We start from the raw sequence: 19,661 nt of genomic DNA, 5'->3' as shown, positions 1-19,661 counted from the left end.
AAAAATTTATTGGTTTGTTTGTGTTGCAGATAATCGTTGATCGGCAGAATGAACTCAGCAGATTGGAGCAGAAAACCAGACAGCTTACTGAAGAACTGAACAAAGCAAAGAACAATGGTCAGACGCTCAAAGATGCGCTAGATGAAATGGAGAAGGAGAAGAAGGTACATACTGCCTTGAATAATAGCCATATGTGATCCTTGATCACAAAACCAATCATACATGTCTTTTTTTGGGGGGGTATTTAGATTTAGCCATTACATGAATGCTAAATAAATACACTTTCTATTGATGGCTTGTTGGGATAGGACAATATTTAGCAAAGATACAATGATTTGAATATCTGCATTCTGAGGGTTCAAAAAAATCAACATACTGAGAAAATCACCTTTAGATTTGTCTAAATGTGCTCACAGAATGATCTTAAATTAGTATTCTAATGATTTTTGGCATGAATTAAAAAAGTTTTACATTGTCTTTTTGGCTATTGCCAAAAAATGTACCAGTGCAGCATAAGACACCTTAAGGTTTTGTTCTTCATGGTCACTCATTAACGTTACTGATTCTGTGAAAGCATGAGGTCTAAACTGAAAATTGTTAGTAAATTAAGAATGTGTATTAAATTCTCACTGCGTTCTTTTCTTTGTTTCAGGCTCTTTCTGATGAGCTCCAGAAGCGAGAGATCGAGCTCTCTACAGAGAAGAAGAACTCTCTGAAACGAGACAAAGCCATCCAGGGTCTCACTCTGTTTCTGAAAGAGAAAGAGAAGGAGGTGATACATAATCTCATTTCATATTGTTTTTAAATCTTAGATTATGTGATTTATTTGGTCACACTTTACAATAAGGTTCATTAGTTAATGTTAATTAATGCATTTACTAACATAAACAAACAATGAACAATACATTTACTACTGTATTTGTTCATGTTAGTAAACGTTAGTTAATAAAAATACAGCAGTTCATTGTTAGTTCATGTTAACTCATGGTGCATTAACTAATGTTAACAAGCATGGACTTGGATGTTAATAATGCATTAGTAAATGTTCAATTATCATTAATAAATGCTGTTCATGATTAGTTCATGTTAGTAAATACATTTACTAATGAACCTTATTGTAAAGTGTTACCATTTATTTTTTTTCACTTGGTCTAATTCAGAAAAAAGTATTAACACCAAAAACTACCATGAAATATAATTGCATCTAAGTTTCACTTTTTCTCCCTGTCTCCTCAGATTGAGGATTTATCTGGAGATCTCGAGGAGAAGGATCAGGCTCTGGCCAAGGCTCGAGAGGCCCTTCATAAAGCCAAACTACAGAAATATCATGTATGTGAGATTTTTAGTGGTCTGGTGCATTGACATACATTTTATTTCGACCTGGAACATGTGCAATGATCCGTTCTTAAGGGACCAGCTAAGATTATTATCGTTTCCACATAGAATTAACAGCATTTTGCATCTCTAATGACCATTTGTGTTTGGATTTTGCTGAAACCATTAAAAAAACATAAGAACATAAAAAAAGATGTGAATGGCAGCTACAATTTACTCTTAATCCTTGAAGCACTCTCAACATATCCTATAACAATCACAAGATTTGTCAATGGAAAATGTATGATGAATGTATCCTTTTTAACATTTGGACAGCTACAAAAATCTGTTAGCAGTAGCACTGCAAAAAATGCTTTTTTTTACTTGATTTTTTTTGTCTTGTTTCTAGTCCAAATATCTAAAAGTTCTTAAATCAAGAGGCTTTTTCTAGACAAGCAAAAAAATATTGTCTTATTAAAAGAAATAATATGTCAAAACTTAGTTTTTCCTTCAAACAAGCAGAACAATCTGCCTTATGGTAAGCAAAGTAAACAAAAGGAAGAACTAGGTTATTTGCTCACACCATTGGCAGATTATTTTGCTTGTTTTAAGGAAAAACTCACTTAATGTTGGCGTATTATTTCTTAAAACAAGACTTTTTAAAAAATGCTTTGTGTTTTTAATCCAAATATCTAAAAAAAAAAATTTAATCTAGACAAAAAAATCTTAGTAAAAAAGCATTTTTGCAGTGTGAAAACAATTTCGACTACCTCTTGAAGTCCACAGTTGATTGGTGGTCCAAATGGGGTTGAGTTGCACTTGAACTAATTGTTTGTGGTCAGATTGCATCTTAGCTATTCAGCAACGCATGTATTGGAGTTGAATAAATGGTTTTTGTAATATGTGTGTGTTTCTTCTGTGTGTTCTAGGGAGCTGAAGACCAGCAGTCTCTACTCCTGGAGCAGCAGGCTGAGTTATCACGGCTCCAGGCGGAGGCTCACTCCTCTCTGCTAGAAGCCCAGAGACTGCAGCGTGTGCTCGGCAGCAGAGATTCAGAGCTTTCCCTCCTTCAGCAGGCCAAACTGCAGCTGGAACAAGAGCTGGAGCAACTGCAGCAACAGAAGAAGAAGGGGGACAAGACTATTAATGTAAGCCTATGAACACATAGGCAGAAATGGGAAACGTTTCCATGTTTGTAGACATTTGGAAATTGTCTGTAGGATACTGGATTTCTCAGTCCTGTACATAAGATTACATTTGACACAAGCTGTTGAAAAAAATCTCTAATGAAAAAGTTTGCTTTAAGAAACCGTCCAATTTTCAATAGGCTCATTTTACAACTCCTCAAAGTTATACAGTTCATTTTTGAATCCATTCAGCCTATCTCTGGGTCTGGCAGGAGCAGTTGTAGCTTAGCTGAGCATAGATCATTGAATCGGATTAGACCATTAGCATCTCCCTCAAATGTTGTACCCTGGCTACAGCAGGGGCTATGATATTACGCAGTGCCTGAAAATTGGCTAGCTTATGTCAATATAACCAGCATGACCACCTGCTTGCACTGAGAGTGTGCCTCACAACCATGTAGACATTTGTGTAAAATGATTCGGGACATATTTACTTTGATGCAGATCCTGAAATATATCTATTTGAACCAGAATACATGGAAGTTAGCAGATTTTCAGGTGATTTCTCAGGGTCAAAAATGACAGAGTTTCAGTAATGTATTTTAAAGCTTGACTCAAGAGATGAGTGGATCTTTACATTTAAAATCATCTTGCATCATTTTTGAGTGAGATGCTAATGGTCTAATCCATTTCAATGATCTATGCTAAGCTAAGCTAAAAGTGCTCCCGCCAGACCCAGAGGTTGTTTTCAAGCAATCAAAAATGATAAAGCACAGCTGTTTAACACCTATGCGAGTTGTAAAATGAGCTTGTTTTCAGAAAATTGCTTAATTTTGCAGGATCTTCAGAACCAGTTAAAGAAGCTCAATGGTACTCTGGCTGACCGAGAGAACGCTCTAGATCAACAGCGTCTAGAGCAGCAGGAACAGATCCGAGCATCAGAACAGAAGATGCAGAACGCCATGGAGAGACTCACAGCCAGCCTGAATCATAAAGACCAGCAGCTTCAGGTACACACAAACACCCACACAACCACACACACATACTCGTATATATGGTTTACTAGGACTCTCCATTGGTTTAATACATTTTATACCGTAAAAAAAGCTTATTATATGGCCTCACACCTTAAACTAAACCCAACCCTCACAGGAAACATGTGGAGATTTTAATGTCAAAAGACCACTAAGTATGTTTCAAATTCTGAGGACACACCGCTTGTCTTAATAAACCCCTTAAAGGGATGGTTTACCCAGAAATAAATACTCACACATTATTATTTAGTCTCCCTTAAGAGTTTCCAAATTCAGTGCTTCCCACACATAGACTTTCTTGGGTGGACCACCCCGGTATAATAACGACCGCCCATGTATATTTAGTGACACATATTTTTACTATTATTATCATCTTTTTACACTTTTTTTATTTGTATCCGCCCAATATAACCGTCCCCAATCGATTAAGTAGTGGAAAATCTTCTCTTGTTTACCTGTTTTGTTCTGTGTGCAAGACCTGTTAACACATGCTCTGCAGATACACAAAGACGCTCCTTTTTGGCACTTACAAAATTCGCCCGGCCAGGGTTTCTAAATCTCCTAAAAATGTTGGGGATTTTCTGTGTTTGCTTTCACTTTTTAAAGCTGTCATTATTTAATCAGATGCGTTTTTGCATTTCCTTTTTACTTAACTACTTTTGCTTGGCTTTGCAGCTGACTGCACGCACACAGTGGGAGAGAAACATTAAATAGTTAATTCTTTAATCTAAATGACTCAGATAAACGTCACTATATACTCGGAGAGGATGAAATAACTGGTCTAAACTGGCTGCAAAATGAATGTACATCTTTAGTAATGGTAAATCAGCGCATTTGTCTTAAATAATCTACAGGTTTTATTCTTGTAGCAATTATAATTTTTAGCAATAGTGTCTGTTTTTTAATTACCTTTTCTGTCATTTATTTCATATTTGTTTTATATTATTTTATTAATTTGATGATTTTTTGTATATTACATAGCTTATTTTCTATACATATCTAAAATGCTTTGGCATTCAAGTAACTTGAAAGAAAAAGAGAAGCAGATTTTACCCGTCATTGGGTGCACATGGCTCCTGAATAGCATAAAAGTAAGAGAAAGTGTATTTCTACAGTCTTTTTTAACTCTTTAAAAAGAAACAGTGAATAAAATTATTGTAAAAAATTAAATAATGTTTTGTTTGTTGCATATAGTGGTCACACTTTACAATAAGGTTCATTAGTTAATGTTAATTAATGCATTTACTAACATGAACAAACAATGAACAAAACATTTCCTACTGTATTTGTTCATGCTAGTTAACGTTAGTTAATGAAAATACAGTAGTTCATTGTTAGTTCATGTTAACTCATGGTGCATTAAGTAAAGTTAACAAGCATGGACTTGGATGTTAATAATGCATTAGTAAATGTTCAATTATCATTAATAAATGATGTACGTGTTGTTCATGATTCGTTCAAGTTAGTTAATGCATTAACTAATGAACTTTATTGCATAGTGTTACCCATATAGTTTACTATTTATGCGACGTGGGTAACCGCATACCACCGCAAGTATATATCAAACCTGTGGGAAGCACTGCAAATCTTTGGGTTTGTTTCTTCTATTGAATACAAAAGAAGATATTTTGAAGAATGCTGAAAAAACTATGGAAGTGAATGGTAGCAAGGAGGCGCAGTGGGTAGCATGTTCGCCTCACAGCAAGAAGGTCGCTGGTTCGATCCTCGGCTCAGTTGGCGTTTCTGTGTGGAGTTTGCATGTTCTCCCTGCGTTCGCGTGGGTTTCCTCCAGGTACTCCGGTTTCCCCCACAGTGCAAAGACATGCGGTACAGGTGAATTGGGTAGGCCAAATTGTCCATAGTGTATGAGTGTGTGTGTGTATGTGTGAATGTTCTCATCTCATCTGCCAGAGATGGGTTGCGGCTGGAAGGGCATCCGCTGCGTAAAAACTTGCTGAATAAGTTGGTGGTTCATTCCACTGTGGCGACCCCAGATTAATAAAGGGACTGAGCCGACAAGAAAATAAATGAATGAATGAACGGTTGCAGGTTTCTAGCTTTCTTTAAAATATAGGTCAACTCCATAAAGGTTTGAAACAAGTATGACAGAATTTTTGTTTTTAGGTGAAGTGTCTCTTTTATAGAGTATAACTTGGTCATACCCATGTCATTATAAAATTACACAAGTGCAAACACACACACTTGCTTTTCAACGACACAATCTACATTGTAAAAAGCAGTGTAGAAATAAAGACTAAAGCTGCATCCCAAATGGCACACTATACACTATGCACTCATGCACTATGTACTTATGCACTTACACACTCAACAGGATAGTATATGTATGTAGTGTTGTCCCAAATGGCACACTAATGTTTTTTTACTAAGCGGAAATTCAAACCGTTTCCCTGATGACGTTTGACGGTTGCCAAATCAGTGAAATAAACGACCGAATTATCAAATATTACCTGCCGTGAGTATTGCCGCATTCACCATCGGAAGGCGCTATAATCACTCTCGTAGAAGAATTTTGCTTTCACCATCCAAAACAAATAAAGTTATCCAACATGTGCGTCCGATCGCTCCGCCCCTTCCGCTACGTAAGCAAACCTGCGGTCGTTGAGTGCGTGAAGTGTCCATCATTACACACTTCATTTTAGCGGCTGAATGAGTGCATCATCCGGGTAATTAAAGTGCACTTATTATTTTTATAGTTTTCAGTGTAAACTCACTACTTACACTATTCATACTACAAAATTGCGTAGAATAGTGCATAATAGGGTTGGGCATCTAAGCTATAATGCCGATCCGATACGCATCTCGATACAAAGAATACGATCCGATATATTAGCGATACATTTGTGACATATTGCGATGCAACACGATACGATTCACACCCATATCACGATACAATGCGATAATTCAGCACTAATTAGATAAAGTTTATGAGATGATGTGAAAGAGGATGCTGTGCCATTGAATGAGTTTGATTATTTATAAACCAAGCAAAACCAAGACTTTTTTTACAAACTGGCTCTTCTCTCAGAGCCAGAGTGTCAGTTTACAGTAGAGGGCCATTTTAGAACCTATAGCACATATTATTTAAGTATTTTCAAGATAAACAGAATGTATAAGTGCAATATCAATTAAAAAATATGTATATATTTGCACTCTTTCAACATAAATAAATTTAGCATTGCACAACAAGAATTGTGATTTAACTTTTCAACTATGAAAACAAGTTTTACAAAGATATATTTTGCCACTGATTATTCAAAACTTAAGGTTGTGAACTAGCAGTGTTATGCTGCTTTGAAACATCACTGTCACTGTAAACAACAGGCTAATAAAAATATAACAAACCAGCAATCTTCTTGCTGTGAGGTGGTCAAACTACCCACTGTGCCACCGTGACACCCAATTATTTTTATCATTATTATTATATCATTAATATTATAATTATTATAATTAAATAAAAATTAACAGGAGGAGGTGTTTAAAACCTTCTCCGTGACACTAGGCTGAATGTCTTTGCAGATGAACAATGCAATAGCATTTGTTATTGGCGTAGAGCGAGCAGAACTGTTGCGCATGGAAAAAAAACTTGCAATGCTTTTCTCACCACTTTTGGAGCTGGTTGAAGCAGTGCGAAAGCCGGGGATGCAGAAACACTGGAAGATGCTTTCACAACAACACCGTGGCGCTGCTTCAAGTGAGATTTCAGATTAGTCGTACTGCCCGCGTATTTTACAGATGCGCGGCACATTTTGCAAATTGCATCTGTCCTGTCATGTCGTCCATCCTTAAATCCATAATGTTGCTTGCCATACTTTAGATTTAAAACTCAGTGGGGAATAAAATGTTTGTTTTGCTTCTCGCGCTGTCTGAGGGCGCTCCACTAGCTTCATCCGCACACCTGATACACTGAGTTGTAGTGTGTGCACATCCGCAAATCCGTTGCTAAGGCTTACTTTATGTAGGTCGATTAAATTATGCGCCAAAAACAGGTTGACAACACTTGTTAATAAATAAAAAATACATTCTATATTAAAAATATAAGCTGTATCTCGGAAAAATCGATGCATCTCGCAAAAACCGATGTATCTCGATTTGCTTCCAAAATTTCATTCATCCTCTGCTGCTCAACCGATGCACTCGCATCGTGCACGCGCATGACCGCGTATCGATACATATCGGTTAATCTTCCCATCCCTAGTGCATAAGTATGCGATTTGGGACGCAGCTTAATTGAATTGTTTTCTCAGGACTATATGAACATGGTGAGAGATTTGGAGAAGAACAGAAGCCAGGAGGAAGGGGATCCCATGTTGGCTAAGCTGAGAGCACGACTGAAGGAGAAGGAAAAAGCACTTGAGGTTTGTGGCTCTTCTTTTATTGTATTAAAGGGATAGTTCACCCAAAAATTCCACACTGTTTATCATCCTATAGTAGTTCAGACCCTTTTTGAGTTTCTTCATTCTGTTAAACACAAAAGAAGATATTTTGAAGAACATTGGAGACCTGTAATCATCGACTTCCATAGTAGGAAAAACAAAAACCATGGAATGGTCAATGGTTACAGGTCTCCAGCTTTCTTCTAAACATCTTCTTTTGTGCTCAACAGAAGATAGAAACTCAAAAAGAGTTGGAACAAGTGAAGGATGAGAAAGATTTCTCACTTCAGAATTTTACAGAACTGTAGTTTATGAGGAAATTTCTTTCTTTGGGTTTGTAAACAAGCCACATCATGTTAGGCCAGTCTAAGCTATGCAAGATTAAAAATATACATCTTTATGCAATTATTCAATATTAAGATCAAGATACTTTAATCATTCAGGCTGTAACAAAAAAACTTTCATTTTTAAACTATGCGAATGCGTGCGTCTCTGTGAAAAGCGCATGCTGGAGGACAGAACTGCAGTATGTGTCTGCAGAACAGATACATGTGCTTAAGATAGAATACATGTTATATGCTAATAAGGATATTTTATCTGTCTACTGTCCGCGGTAATTAAACAGGATCAGTAAACAGTTGGCAGTCGGCCTGTGAAAGGAATGTCTGTTTACATTTTTTTTTACTTGCACCTAAAGGGATGGTTAAAGGGGCAGTTACCCAAAAATGAAAATTAGCCCACTATTTACTCCCTGCCCTTGTTTCAAACTTGTTTGAGTTTTTATTCTTTCTGATAAACGCAGGTAAAGATATTTTGTAGAACAAGTTTTATGTTTAAAAGAGAAAGAAACACAAACAGGTCTGAAATTAGTGAAAGGTGAAAAAATAATGACACAATTTTACAGTTTGGGTGAAATATGTCTTCTCTACTTCAGGGCTAAATTCATTCAGTTTTGTTTATATATAGCCATATGGTTTATATATAAATGGTTTGTAATGGTTATATGGTTTATATATATATATATATTACTCTGTAATTTATTGGAATGTTTATTATAGTAAAAAAAAAATTGGAAACAATGTTCACTTAATGTAATTCTTTTTGGTTATTTTAATAAATAAATTATTAAAAGCTTTAAAACGTTAAATAATACAATTTGGGTCATTTAAAATAAATATGTAACCTCTAACAAATGCCATTTTTTCTTTTTTATTTAATAAATAATGTATTTTTTATTTGGGCTACTTACATTTATATTCGGGCTACCAAAAAACTGAAGAGTGCCTGCCCAAGGGCTGCCAGAAATTTTAAAGTATTGCGAGATCTGTTTAAGAGAGAGCTGATCATAAATTTAACTTTCTAGATTTTTTTTCTTTTTTGATTTTGCTTTGCTGGTCTTTGAGCAGAAAGCCTTGGATGAGAAGTTTGCAGCTGTGGAGGAAAAAGAAAATGAGATCCATTTGCTGCAGCTGAGTTTGAGAGAGAAGGAAAGAGATGTGGAGCGTCTCAACAACCTGCTCTCCCACAACGAGGAGACCATTAATGTAAATGATGAAGAGAATATGTGGATTAGTGAAAGTATCATTTCTTTGATTTTGATGCTCATGATTTCTCTTGATCTGCGCTTGTGTAGAGTTTTGATGCTGTCATAAAGGAGAGAGATCTGGAGCTGCAGCAGCTGTTGAACTCTCTGAAGAATCTGCAGAGGAGTAAAGACGAGACTGAAGAAAACCTCCACAGAGCTCTGAGAGAGAAAGATGCCATTATACAACACTTACAGCAAGCGCTGGACAACAAAACCAAAGATATGGAGGTATACACACACACACACACACACACACACACACACACACACTGTAGTTTCTCGTGCAGCTCCACGTCAGAATGTGGTTGGATTTAAAGCATTTTTTTCTAGAGATGCACCGATACCGACTGATACCGATAACTATAGATTTGGATTCCGATATTCATTCATTTTCCTTCACTTTGTCTCTTATTTATCAAGGGTTGCCACCGCAGAATGAACCGCCAACTATTCCGGCATATGTTTTATGCAGCAGATGCCCTTCCAGCTGCAACTCAGTACTGGGAAACACCCATACACTGTCTTATTTTTACACACACTCATACACTATGGCCAATTTTGTTTACCCTATTCACTTATAGCGTGTATGGAAAACCTGCAGGGGAAACCGGAGCACCCAGAGGAAACTCATGCGAACACGGGGAGAACATGCAAACTCCACACAGAAATGCTACCTGGCCCAGTCTGGACTCAAACCAATGACCTTCTTGCTGTGAGGCAATGGTGTTAACCATTGAGCCACCATGCCGGGAGGCCGATTTATTAGCAGATAAATTTTTTTTTTCTCATTTTGCTTTATGATTTAAAAAACAAAAGGCAAACCCATACTGTAAGCAACAGGTTTTATTCTTATACCTTAATTTCAGAAAGATCTCTGAAGTTTATTTCCCACAGTTCTTTTCTATGGCCAACTTTCTTTTATATAAATTAAAATCTGCCAGACGAAAAAAAGCATGCATATTAACCAAAATTAAAATACCAGTAAAAAAAGCAAGAGCAAAACAGGTTTAACCAGTGGAAATAACAGGCAGTTTATCATCTTAAAGACATCTGCCTAATTTTTTTTTTATCAGACCGAAAACAAATAATGGACGTTAAAAATATCACTTGTTGGCTGATATCACTATGGCATCCCTAATTTTTCCAAACTTGTTTTACAGGAAATGGCCAATAGGGTTCTGAACCAGTCAGAGTCCCAGGGACGTGACCTCGCAGAGCAGATGAGTCAGAGGTTAAAGGTCACGGAGGCAATGCTTTCAGAGGCGGTGAAGGACCGAGAGAGGCTAGTGACTGAAAACCAGACCGCTGTAGAAAACCTGCTGGCCACCATCAGCAGCAAAGATCAGCTATTAAAGGTGTTATTTGTTGTATTACTTTTATTTGACATATTAGTGAGATATTACTATTGTTTTTATTATAAGAGTATACGAGTAGTCAACATTTGAAGTGGCTTAAAACCTTTTATCACAGTTGTCTTTTGAAACACTTTATTGATGCTTTCAAAGGGTAACTACTGTATTTATATTCAATAGTTTTTTTATTTCATTTTGTATATGTTAATTTATTTAAATGTTTATTTATTACACATAATTGTTTTTCTTTTTTTACTGTAAATAAAATATTTTATAATTGTTTTTATTTATTTTTAAAAATGTATTTTCATTTATTTATTTATTTATTTATTTTTATTTTTTTTATTTCATTTTAGTTTTGGTTGTTTTAAAGTCTTCGTTATCCACAAGTGGATCATAAAAGTTTTTCAAAATTATCCTTAGATAAGAATGAGTGTTGTTCAGTAGATTCAAACCAACTTTAATGAAAGTTTTTGATCCACTTTGAGTTGTCTTCTAATATGTATTAAAACGGATATAAATAAGCAGTCATTCGCTGATGCTTTATGTGCACAATTTTCTTGTCACTCGTAAATGTGTGTTTTTGTGTTTGTAGGAAAGTATGGAGCGCCACACACACACTCTTAGTGACCGTTCAGCTGAAATGCTGGATCTTCGTAAGCAATTATCAGACACGCAGCAGCAGCTCAGAAACGCACAGAGACTGAATGCAGCAGCCACGCAGGACGGTCATCTAGAGATCGCGGAACTCCGTGCAATGCTGTCAGAGAAAGACGCCCTCATCAATGTGAGACTTTTTACTGGCTTCACACTTAAGACTGCATTTACACTGCAGATCTTGATGGTCAATTTTTTTTGATGAACCGCTTACATCATCTTTTAAAAGTGACTTGTATATGATGTCCCCATTTATCCTGCACATACAAAGATCCGGAAAAAATAGGAGCTGACGCTGACTAACAGGGGTGATGATAAGATTGCTTTATTTCTGCATTCCTGCATTAAATCTGTTCGCAGGGTTTAATTCTATTATTATCTTTTTGACAAGTTGTTTTGTTATAGTTAATGAAAGACAGAATGAAAGAAAAGTTCTCATTTGACCATATTTTTCAGTCTATAGGCATCTTAATGTAATGCCCATGGCATGATTTATGCATGTGATGCATTAAATAGTTTTAAATTAGTTTTTAAATATGCTTAAATGCATTAAATTGGGCTACAATATGACAATATGAAAGCTTTTTTGTCCTTGTATATGACATTTAAGATTTGGGACATGTGCAGTGGTCAGCACTGTCACCTCACAGCACGAAGGTCCCTGGTTCAAATCCCGGCTGGGCCAGTTGGCGTTTCTGTGTGGAGTTTGCATGTTCTCCCCCGTGTTGGCGTGGGCTTCCTCCGGGTGCTCTGGTTTCCCCCACAGTCCAAACACTTGCGCTATAGGGGAATTAAATGAACTAAATCGGCCATAGTGTGGGATTGTGTGTGTGTGAATGTGAGAGTGTTTCATAGTACTGGGTTGTGGCTGAAAGGGCAACCGTTACATAAAATATCTGCTAGAATATTTGGCGGTTTATTCCACTGTACAATTTGGATAAATTTACACATATGATGGAGGCCTGAATCTGATCAGAGTAAATTGCAATCTATAATTCGTACATGTTATGTGGGTCATATCCGATCTGTGCCACATGGGAGAACAAAAATTGGATTTGGCTCACGTGAACGATCCAGTGTAAATGCATCTGATCTCCACACACTGCATCTGCTCTGTCTAATTTCTGACTTCAAATGAAAGCATACTTTGCTCTAGTGTACTTACATGAGAAGAACTGCATGGTAAATAACAAGTGTTTCCACCATCGGTTTTGTAGAAGCTGCTAGAACGTGGACAGGAGAAAGATCGTAGTATCCTGTTTGAAATGAAGAGCGGTGAAGCTCCGCCCCCTCAGGTGCTAGAGCTCAGGCAGACCATCGAGCTCCTTCAGGAGAAACTCGAGGAGAGAGAAGGTGAGGATTTAGCATACACGTCACAAAACCAGTGAGATTGTATTTAAAGTACAAATTAATTCAAAACTATCCTTGTTGATTTTGTTAGCTCACATTGCTAGTTTTGTGGTGAACAACTCATCAGTGCATGTCATTAAGAAAGAAAAAATAGTTTGCCCTTAATTGAAGTCTGAAAATGCACTTCTGTCTGAGATATTGGGCGTGGCTAACATATTTAACCATGCCCCTCCAGCTGTCAGTTTTGACAACAAACAGAAATGGTGAGGAGGAGTCTGTTAGGCTGTAATAACTCTCCCAAAACCCTTTTCCCCATCTTTCTGAATGAAATGCCAACTTTACTACATCCAATCAGCTCGCAGTAGAGAAAACAAGCCACTCCCACTGTTTGCTCATTTAATATTCCATTTCTCTAGGAACTGTCTCACAATATGACAAAAAAACAAAAACAATCGCTGCTTCTGGTTCATGTGGACATTATATAACCAGCAATGTTTCATGCAAACCTTATTGAAGTAAATGCTTTCATTTTTGTGTGTGTAGCTGAGCTGAGCAGGCGAAACAGTGAGGAAATGCTGGATGTGGATGCAGTCACTAAGAAATCAGCAGTGCTTTTGAAGAGAGAGCTCTTACAGAAAACCGATGCTCTGAACGCAGCACTGAAGAGAGAAAACCAGCTTAAGGTATTTTAGGAAGTCGTGGATCTGTGTGTCTTCACTTGCAAAGCTTTTAGAGTAACTTGGTCTGTTTGGGACAGATTTCTCTTGCAGAGCTTCAGTCATCGCTTTCAGAACTGGAGGCACGTTTAGAAGGACAAACAGCAAATATTGAGTCTCTAACATCAACGCTCAATACTAAAGAAGAAATCATTACTGTAAGTATAAAACACACACATACATGTGCATGTACCTTTAAGTCGAAAAATTGATGATTTATAAGGGATAGTTCACCTAAAGCAGGGCTGTCCAAAGTCGGTCCTGGAGGGCTAGTGAACAGCTGACTTTAGCTCCAACTTGCTTCAACACACCTGCCTGGAAGTTTCTAGTATACCTAGTAAGAGCTTGATCAGGTATGTTTGATTAGGGTTGGAGCTGAACTCTCCAGGACAATGGCCCTCCAGGACCGAGTGTGGACACCACTGACCTAAATAATAAGAAAATCCTCACAGAATTTTCATTTTTATTTGTTTAAACCCCATTTGAGTTTTTTCTTTTTTCTCTTAAACACCAAAAAAACATTGACTTCCATAGTATTTGTTTTTCCTGTGGATGTCAATGGTTATCGGTTTTCAGCTTTCTTCAAAATATCTCCTTTTGTGTTTAACAGAAAAAAGAAGCTTATACAGGTTTGAAACCACTTGAGAGTGAGTAAATAGTGAGTAAACTTACATTTTTTTGGTGAAGTATCCCTTTAAATTGATTAAATGTGTCGCTAAATAGATTTGGTACTAAAGAAAATTGGGTTTCATCACTTAATATGTAGTGGCCGTACCTATTAGGTACGTGAATATTTGTATTATATTATTATTCATATTTATAAATCATGTTCTATTGCATAACACTTATGATGCTATTAAGGTGCCAGACAAGTCTTTTATTTCATAAATGTTTATAATGATAAACATGTGACATAGGGTGGAATTATTTGATGGATGTTTTTAAAAGGTATCACAAGAACAAATTTTAGGTTATCAAGTATTAAAGCGAATCATATTAAACTTATAATACACAGTTGTCAATTTTATTTATTTATTTCTAGTTTTATATATTTGTTTGTGTATCATCTCTTATTAAATATGAAGTTGGTCTTATCATTTAATGTTTTTATGTGTATTTATCTTGCCATAAAATACCTGTAAGTTGCTGATGTGACTAAATAAATAAGGAGTTTGTTTTTCCTCTAAATTAATAGTTTTTTTTTTTTTTTTACTATATATAAGGTTAAAATTAAACACAAAAAATGATAAAGTCCTGTTCTTTAATAGTCAAGCTTATTTATTTGATAAAGCCCTATATAAAACTTTAACTTTATAAAAAAAACTATATCCTGAAAGATATCATTACAGTGAAATAACCTTTCTCATGCTGTGAGATCCGCTGGCTTAGCATTGTTGCCTCGCAGCAAAAAGGTCGCTGGTTCGAGTCCCGACTGGGTCAGCTGGCATTTTTGTGAGGAGTTTGCATGTTCTCCCTATGTTGGCGTGGATTTTCCTCTGGGTGCTCCAGTATATTCCACAAGTCCAAACACATGAGCTATAGGGGAATTGGGTAAACTAAATTGGCCGTAGTGTACGAGTGCATTTTTGTGAATGTATGGGTGCTTCCCATTTCTGGGTTGCAGCTGGAAGGGCATCCGCTGAGTAAAACACATGCTGGATAAGTTGGCGGTTCATTCTGCTAATAAGGGACTGAGCTGAAGGGGAAAAATGAATGAATCTTATCAAATTTACGTGTTAATTTGTTTGTTGTTTTTAAATGTGTATATTAATTAACTCTTCAACTACCCCAACTAAGAAAAACATGTTTGGATTGCATGTCTTAACTCCTAATGTGACTAGTTAACACACTCAATGCATTTTTTTTCCAACACATCCCATAATTTCTAAAATAGTACCTTACACCAAGTGGTCCATATGTTGGTTTATGGTAAAAGTACCAGAATTAATACATATACTATGAAAAATCTTAAAATATGAATGTTTATTTTTTGAAGTATGCCATAAAATATTTCAGATTATCATTTAACATGCTTTCTTATTTTTTTACTATAAAACAAAAATCAAACGAAGTTGTGCAACAGGATTATGTTTGTTTGAATTGTTTTTTTTTTTTAATGAATTAATTAATTAAAAAAACACACACAATGCTGTGTGTGTAAACGATTATTTGAAGCAGTCATTCTTTAAAAGACTTTAACAGTCATTGTTTAAAGCAGTAAAAACATGGTCAACCGTTTGGTAGAGGGACAGTCAGGGTTAATGTTTTTGCCATGAAAATAGCTGTTGTTGATGATATATAGCACTTATTCATTGTTGCTCTTATAGTTGTGTAAGTTGCTTCCTTGTCCTCATTTTTAAGTCGCTTCGGATAAAAGCGTCTGCTAAATGACTAAATGTAAATGTAAATATAGCATTAAATAAACATGATAATGAGAAATATGATGATTAGAAAAGCTCTGAAATGAAGATGACTGATTTAGTAAGTGATTTTCTGCAGGAACTTCACCACCGTTTGTCTCAAAGAGGCGACAGTCGAGTTCCTCTAACCCGCGATCAAGCCTCACAGCTCGGAGAGAGTGAATACAGCCCCTCCTCTCTACCTCAGAGAGAAACAACCATCATCGGAGGAGATCGCCAGCAACTGGTACATGCACATACTAAAAGCTTTTCATGCATGCACTCCTTAAAGGGGACCTATTATGCAAAAATCACTTTTAAAAAGGGTTTAAACACAGTTGTGTGGCAATAGTGTGTGAATATAGCCAGCCTCTTATTGTAAAAACTAATTATTTCTGTGTTTTATAATCGCACTTCATTTAAACAGTCTGCAGAAACTCTTTGATTGACATTCTCCCTTTGTACGTGTCATCAGTGGCAGAAAGCCCCGCCCATTAGTGACTATCTCTCCCTCATTAGCATAAGACGTTAGTCTTGATTTTTGAATCTGCCACTATGCTGACACGCAAGCATTTATAGCTCCACCCTCTTTTAAAAAGAGCACAATCTCATTTGAATTTAAAGCGACAGTCACCAAATTAGGATCAAAGCCTAAAAGGGGCAGTTATAAAACATTATTTGTGTGGTATTTTGAGCTGAAACTTTTCCTTGCACGTTCTAGGGACACCAGAGACTTATCTTACATCTTGACAAAAGGGATCTCCTTTACGCTAATACACATTAAAATCTCCAACGCTCATTTCCTTCTCATTTTGTAGGATGTAGCATCTCTATCTGATCTGCGGAGTGAGCAGGCGGAGTTAAACCGAGCCCTGAGGGCTGAGCAACATCTATACTCCGACCTTATCAGAGCTGTGAAAGAGCGCGACAGGTGAGTGCAACACCTGAACGGTTGAATCACTTCTATTGAATGTACGTGCAATATAAAGACGCATTTGATCGTCTTGTTTCAGCGTGGAGAGGCTGCAGGTGCTGCAGTTAGAGCTCACAGCCGTGGCTCTCCTCAGACAGCAGCTAGAGAGCGGCGTCCAGATGAACTCCGAGCTCAGAGATCAGCTGCAGACAGAGATCCACAGAACCAAACAGAGAGAAGGTGTGGTACTGACAGAGAGCGCAGACAGCCAATCAGATCTCACGCTTTGAACAGGGAGTCGAAATCGTTGCGTTTGTCCTGCCTGCAAGTTTTTTTTGTCGTGGTCATTAGGCTTTTCGCTTGGTTCTTTTTCTTTTTAGCTGTGTCTGACAGAATACAAGCACATGTAGATTTGACATCATTCTCAATGTTCATCTCTCCTGTTTTTAAATAATATGCATTTCTCTTTCTTCTTGTATGCTTGTTTGTTCTGTCTTCTTTTGCTTTGCATGTTCTGACATTCTCGTCCATCTCCTTTTATCTGTCTGTTCATTCATTCATCTTTGATATGATCATCTATTCATAGATTAATATCTTTCTAATAAAGTGTTTTCAATGTCTGTGTGGCTCATCAACACTAATGAATTTAGCCCATCCTCCCTGTGCACACCTACATCTTCATGTCTGTCTGTCTGTGTAAACTTACAACTAAGAACTATTTCTATCTATCATCCTTCTCAACCTTCACATCACTCTCGTATACTCTCATACTGTATACTAAGTTCTTTGTTTATATTGGAGATCACTGGTCATACCGTGACAGTATCCAATCACACTGAATGCTGAAAATACACATAATTCTGTCCTTGCCTTGTCTCCATTTACCCATAATCCTCGTGTGTCCATCTGCTTTGTGGGAGACTTGCCATGGCAGTGTCCTCTTTACCCGTCATAAGATTTGATAAATACACAACTGCATACACAAATACACAACTGTGTCTTCCTGCAGTGTTCATATACAGTGCTCAGCATAAATTAATACACCCCATTTTGAAAATTAATATTTTCTTGTCCTAGAATGTTGAATATAGCCAATATATTTTGGTGCATATAATCAACAGTTTTATTACACTGTTATAGCCGGAAAAGTAAGACTTTGGTCTCCAAATATCTTTAGGAATATAAAAATAGTACATTTAAATTCAAATAGTTATTGCAATTTACAAAATTTCAACAAATTTTTATATTTTTATTTGTTTTTTTATTTTTCTGGTTCATATAAATGTTATTTAATATTTTCCTCCAACGTTAATTTGGGTGCACTAATGTACTGTGATATTACGTTTTTTATTAGATCAGTTGCAGTTTTGGTTTTGGTACTGATTAATCTAATGTCTAATGTATGTAGACCAAAATATTACTGTAGAAAATGTTATTTTAAAAGAAAGATCTGAGATTTATGCTGAGCTCTGTGTGCGTGCGCGTGCGTGCGTGCGTGAATGTATGTGTGTGTGTGTGTGTGTGTGTGTATGTGTATATATATATATGTATGTATGTATGTGTGTGTGTATATATATATATATATATATATATATATATATATATATATATATATATATATATATATTATAAGTATGTATACACACCAGGGTATGTGCATGGTTTTAAAATGTCTTAAATTTCAAAAACAAAATTTTAGGCCTTAATCTTACATTTACTAAAATATTGGGCTGTTGTCTTAAATAATTTTAAACCGCTCTGAATTTTCCTATGTTCATGTAAAGCTACCCAATCGAGCTGACAATAATCCTTCTCAATCACCATAAATCCTTCTCAAAACACACGCACACACACACACACACACACACACACACACACACACACACACACACACACACACACACACATATATATATATATAAATATATATAAGTTTTTAATTTTTTATTTTAGAGAGATACTGTTCGCAACAGCTGTTAGACAGTATTACTGATATTTTTACTGACAGTTCTGCAAATAAACTCCCTAATCAGGAAAAGAAAACTAAAACACATCCAAGATCATTTACATGATCTTCCATTAATACAAAAGCTATTTACAGAACTGGCTGGGCCATTAGAAAAAATCCTTAATGTTTAGCTCTGTATAAGTCTAACATTTCATTCATAATGGCCTTCAAAAGGTCTGACCCTGGACACACACACACATGGACACACTGACGTTTTAATCTGTATAAGATTAAGATTTAAATATTTCAGGTAGTTGCAAAGCCAACATTTCTAGTTCGTTTTCCATCTAATATTTATTTTTTGTTTTCTAAATAAAGTAAAATGTAATTAGTAATTTTTTTTAATAAATATGTTTTTATTAAATCTGAATATGATTTTTTTTTTTTTTTTTTTTTTAGTGTTTCATGTTTTTGTTTGTAAAAAAACATGCTACATCTTTAGGTCACACTTTATTTTGATGGTCCATTTGTTGGGTTTAGTTGCATTGCATCTACATGCTAACTAATTCTCATTGAATTATATTAGATTATAAGTAGACTGTTAGGGTTGGGGTTAGTGTAAGTTGACATTTACTTGGAAAGTTTCTTATAGTCCATTAGATGTGTGTTGAAGGAGCAATATCAATAGATATTAAGCAGACAGTCCACTAATACTCAAATGGACCATAAAAATAAAGTGTTACCAATCTTTATTTAGTAATTTTATTCCCCTTTTACTCCCCCTGCCAGATCTTGAATTTCTTTCAGTTAATTTTTTTGTACTTTTGTCATCTTACAAAACAGAAAAAAGCACCTGATTAACCTCACTCCCA

General features: G+C 36.1%; 1 protein-coding gene across 47 annotated transcripts in view; it reads left to right on the top strand.

Moving 5' to 3' along the window:
* Nucleotides 1-19,661, top strand: part of cdk5rap2 (CDK5 regulatory subunit associated protein 2) — an 87,707-nt gene that overhangs the window by 25,131 nt on the left and 42,915 nt on the right. For all 47 annotated transcript variants that reach the window (XR_012396473.1, NM_001430821.1, XM_073934315.1 and 44 more), the window contains 16 exons: nucleotides 30-164; nucleotides 653-772; nucleotides 1,237-1,329; nucleotides 2,244-2,462; nucleotides 3,281-3,451; nucleotides 7,741-7,851; nucleotides 9,276-9,413; nucleotides 9,503-9,682; nucleotides 10,615-10,809; nucleotides 11,402-11,593; nucleotides 12,681-12,816; nucleotides 13,357-13,496; nucleotides 13,571-13,687; nucleotides 16,029-16,175; nucleotides 16,747-16,859; nucleotides 16,942-17,081. Coding sequence is in view for 46 of the 47 variants with exons in the window: in NM_001430821.1 (NP_001417750.1) it covers nucleotides 30-164; nucleotides 653-772; nucleotides 1,237-1,329; nucleotides 2,244-2,462; nucleotides 3,281-3,451; nucleotides 7,741-7,851; nucleotides 9,276-9,413; nucleotides 9,503-9,682; nucleotides 10,615-10,809; nucleotides 11,402-11,593; nucleotides 12,681-12,816; nucleotides 13,357-13,496; nucleotides 13,571-13,687; nucleotides 16,029-16,175; nucleotides 16,747-16,859; nucleotides 16,942-17,081 (2,347 nt within the window). In the remaining variant the exon portion in view is untranslated. The remainder of the gene's footprint in view (nucleotides 1-29; nucleotides 165-652; nucleotides 773-1,236; nucleotides 1,330-2,243; nucleotides 2,463-3,280; nucleotides 3,452-7,740; nucleotides 7,852-9,275; nucleotides 9,414-9,502; nucleotides 9,683-10,614; nucleotides 10,810-11,401; nucleotides 11,594-12,680; nucleotides 12,817-13,356; nucleotides 13,497-13,570; nucleotides 13,688-16,028; nucleotides 16,176-16,746; nucleotides 16,860-16,941; nucleotides 17,082-19,661) is intronic.

Source organism: Danio rerio, chromosome 21, assembly GCF_049306965.1.
Source record: "Danio rerio strain Tuebingen ecotype United States chromosome 21, GRCz12tu, whole genome shotgun sequence".
Classification (NCBI taxonomy): Eukaryota; Metazoa; Chordata; class Actinopteri; order Cypriniformes; family Danionidae; genus Danio; species Danio rerio.
This window is presented reverse-complemented; position numbering and strand designations above follow the sequence as displayed.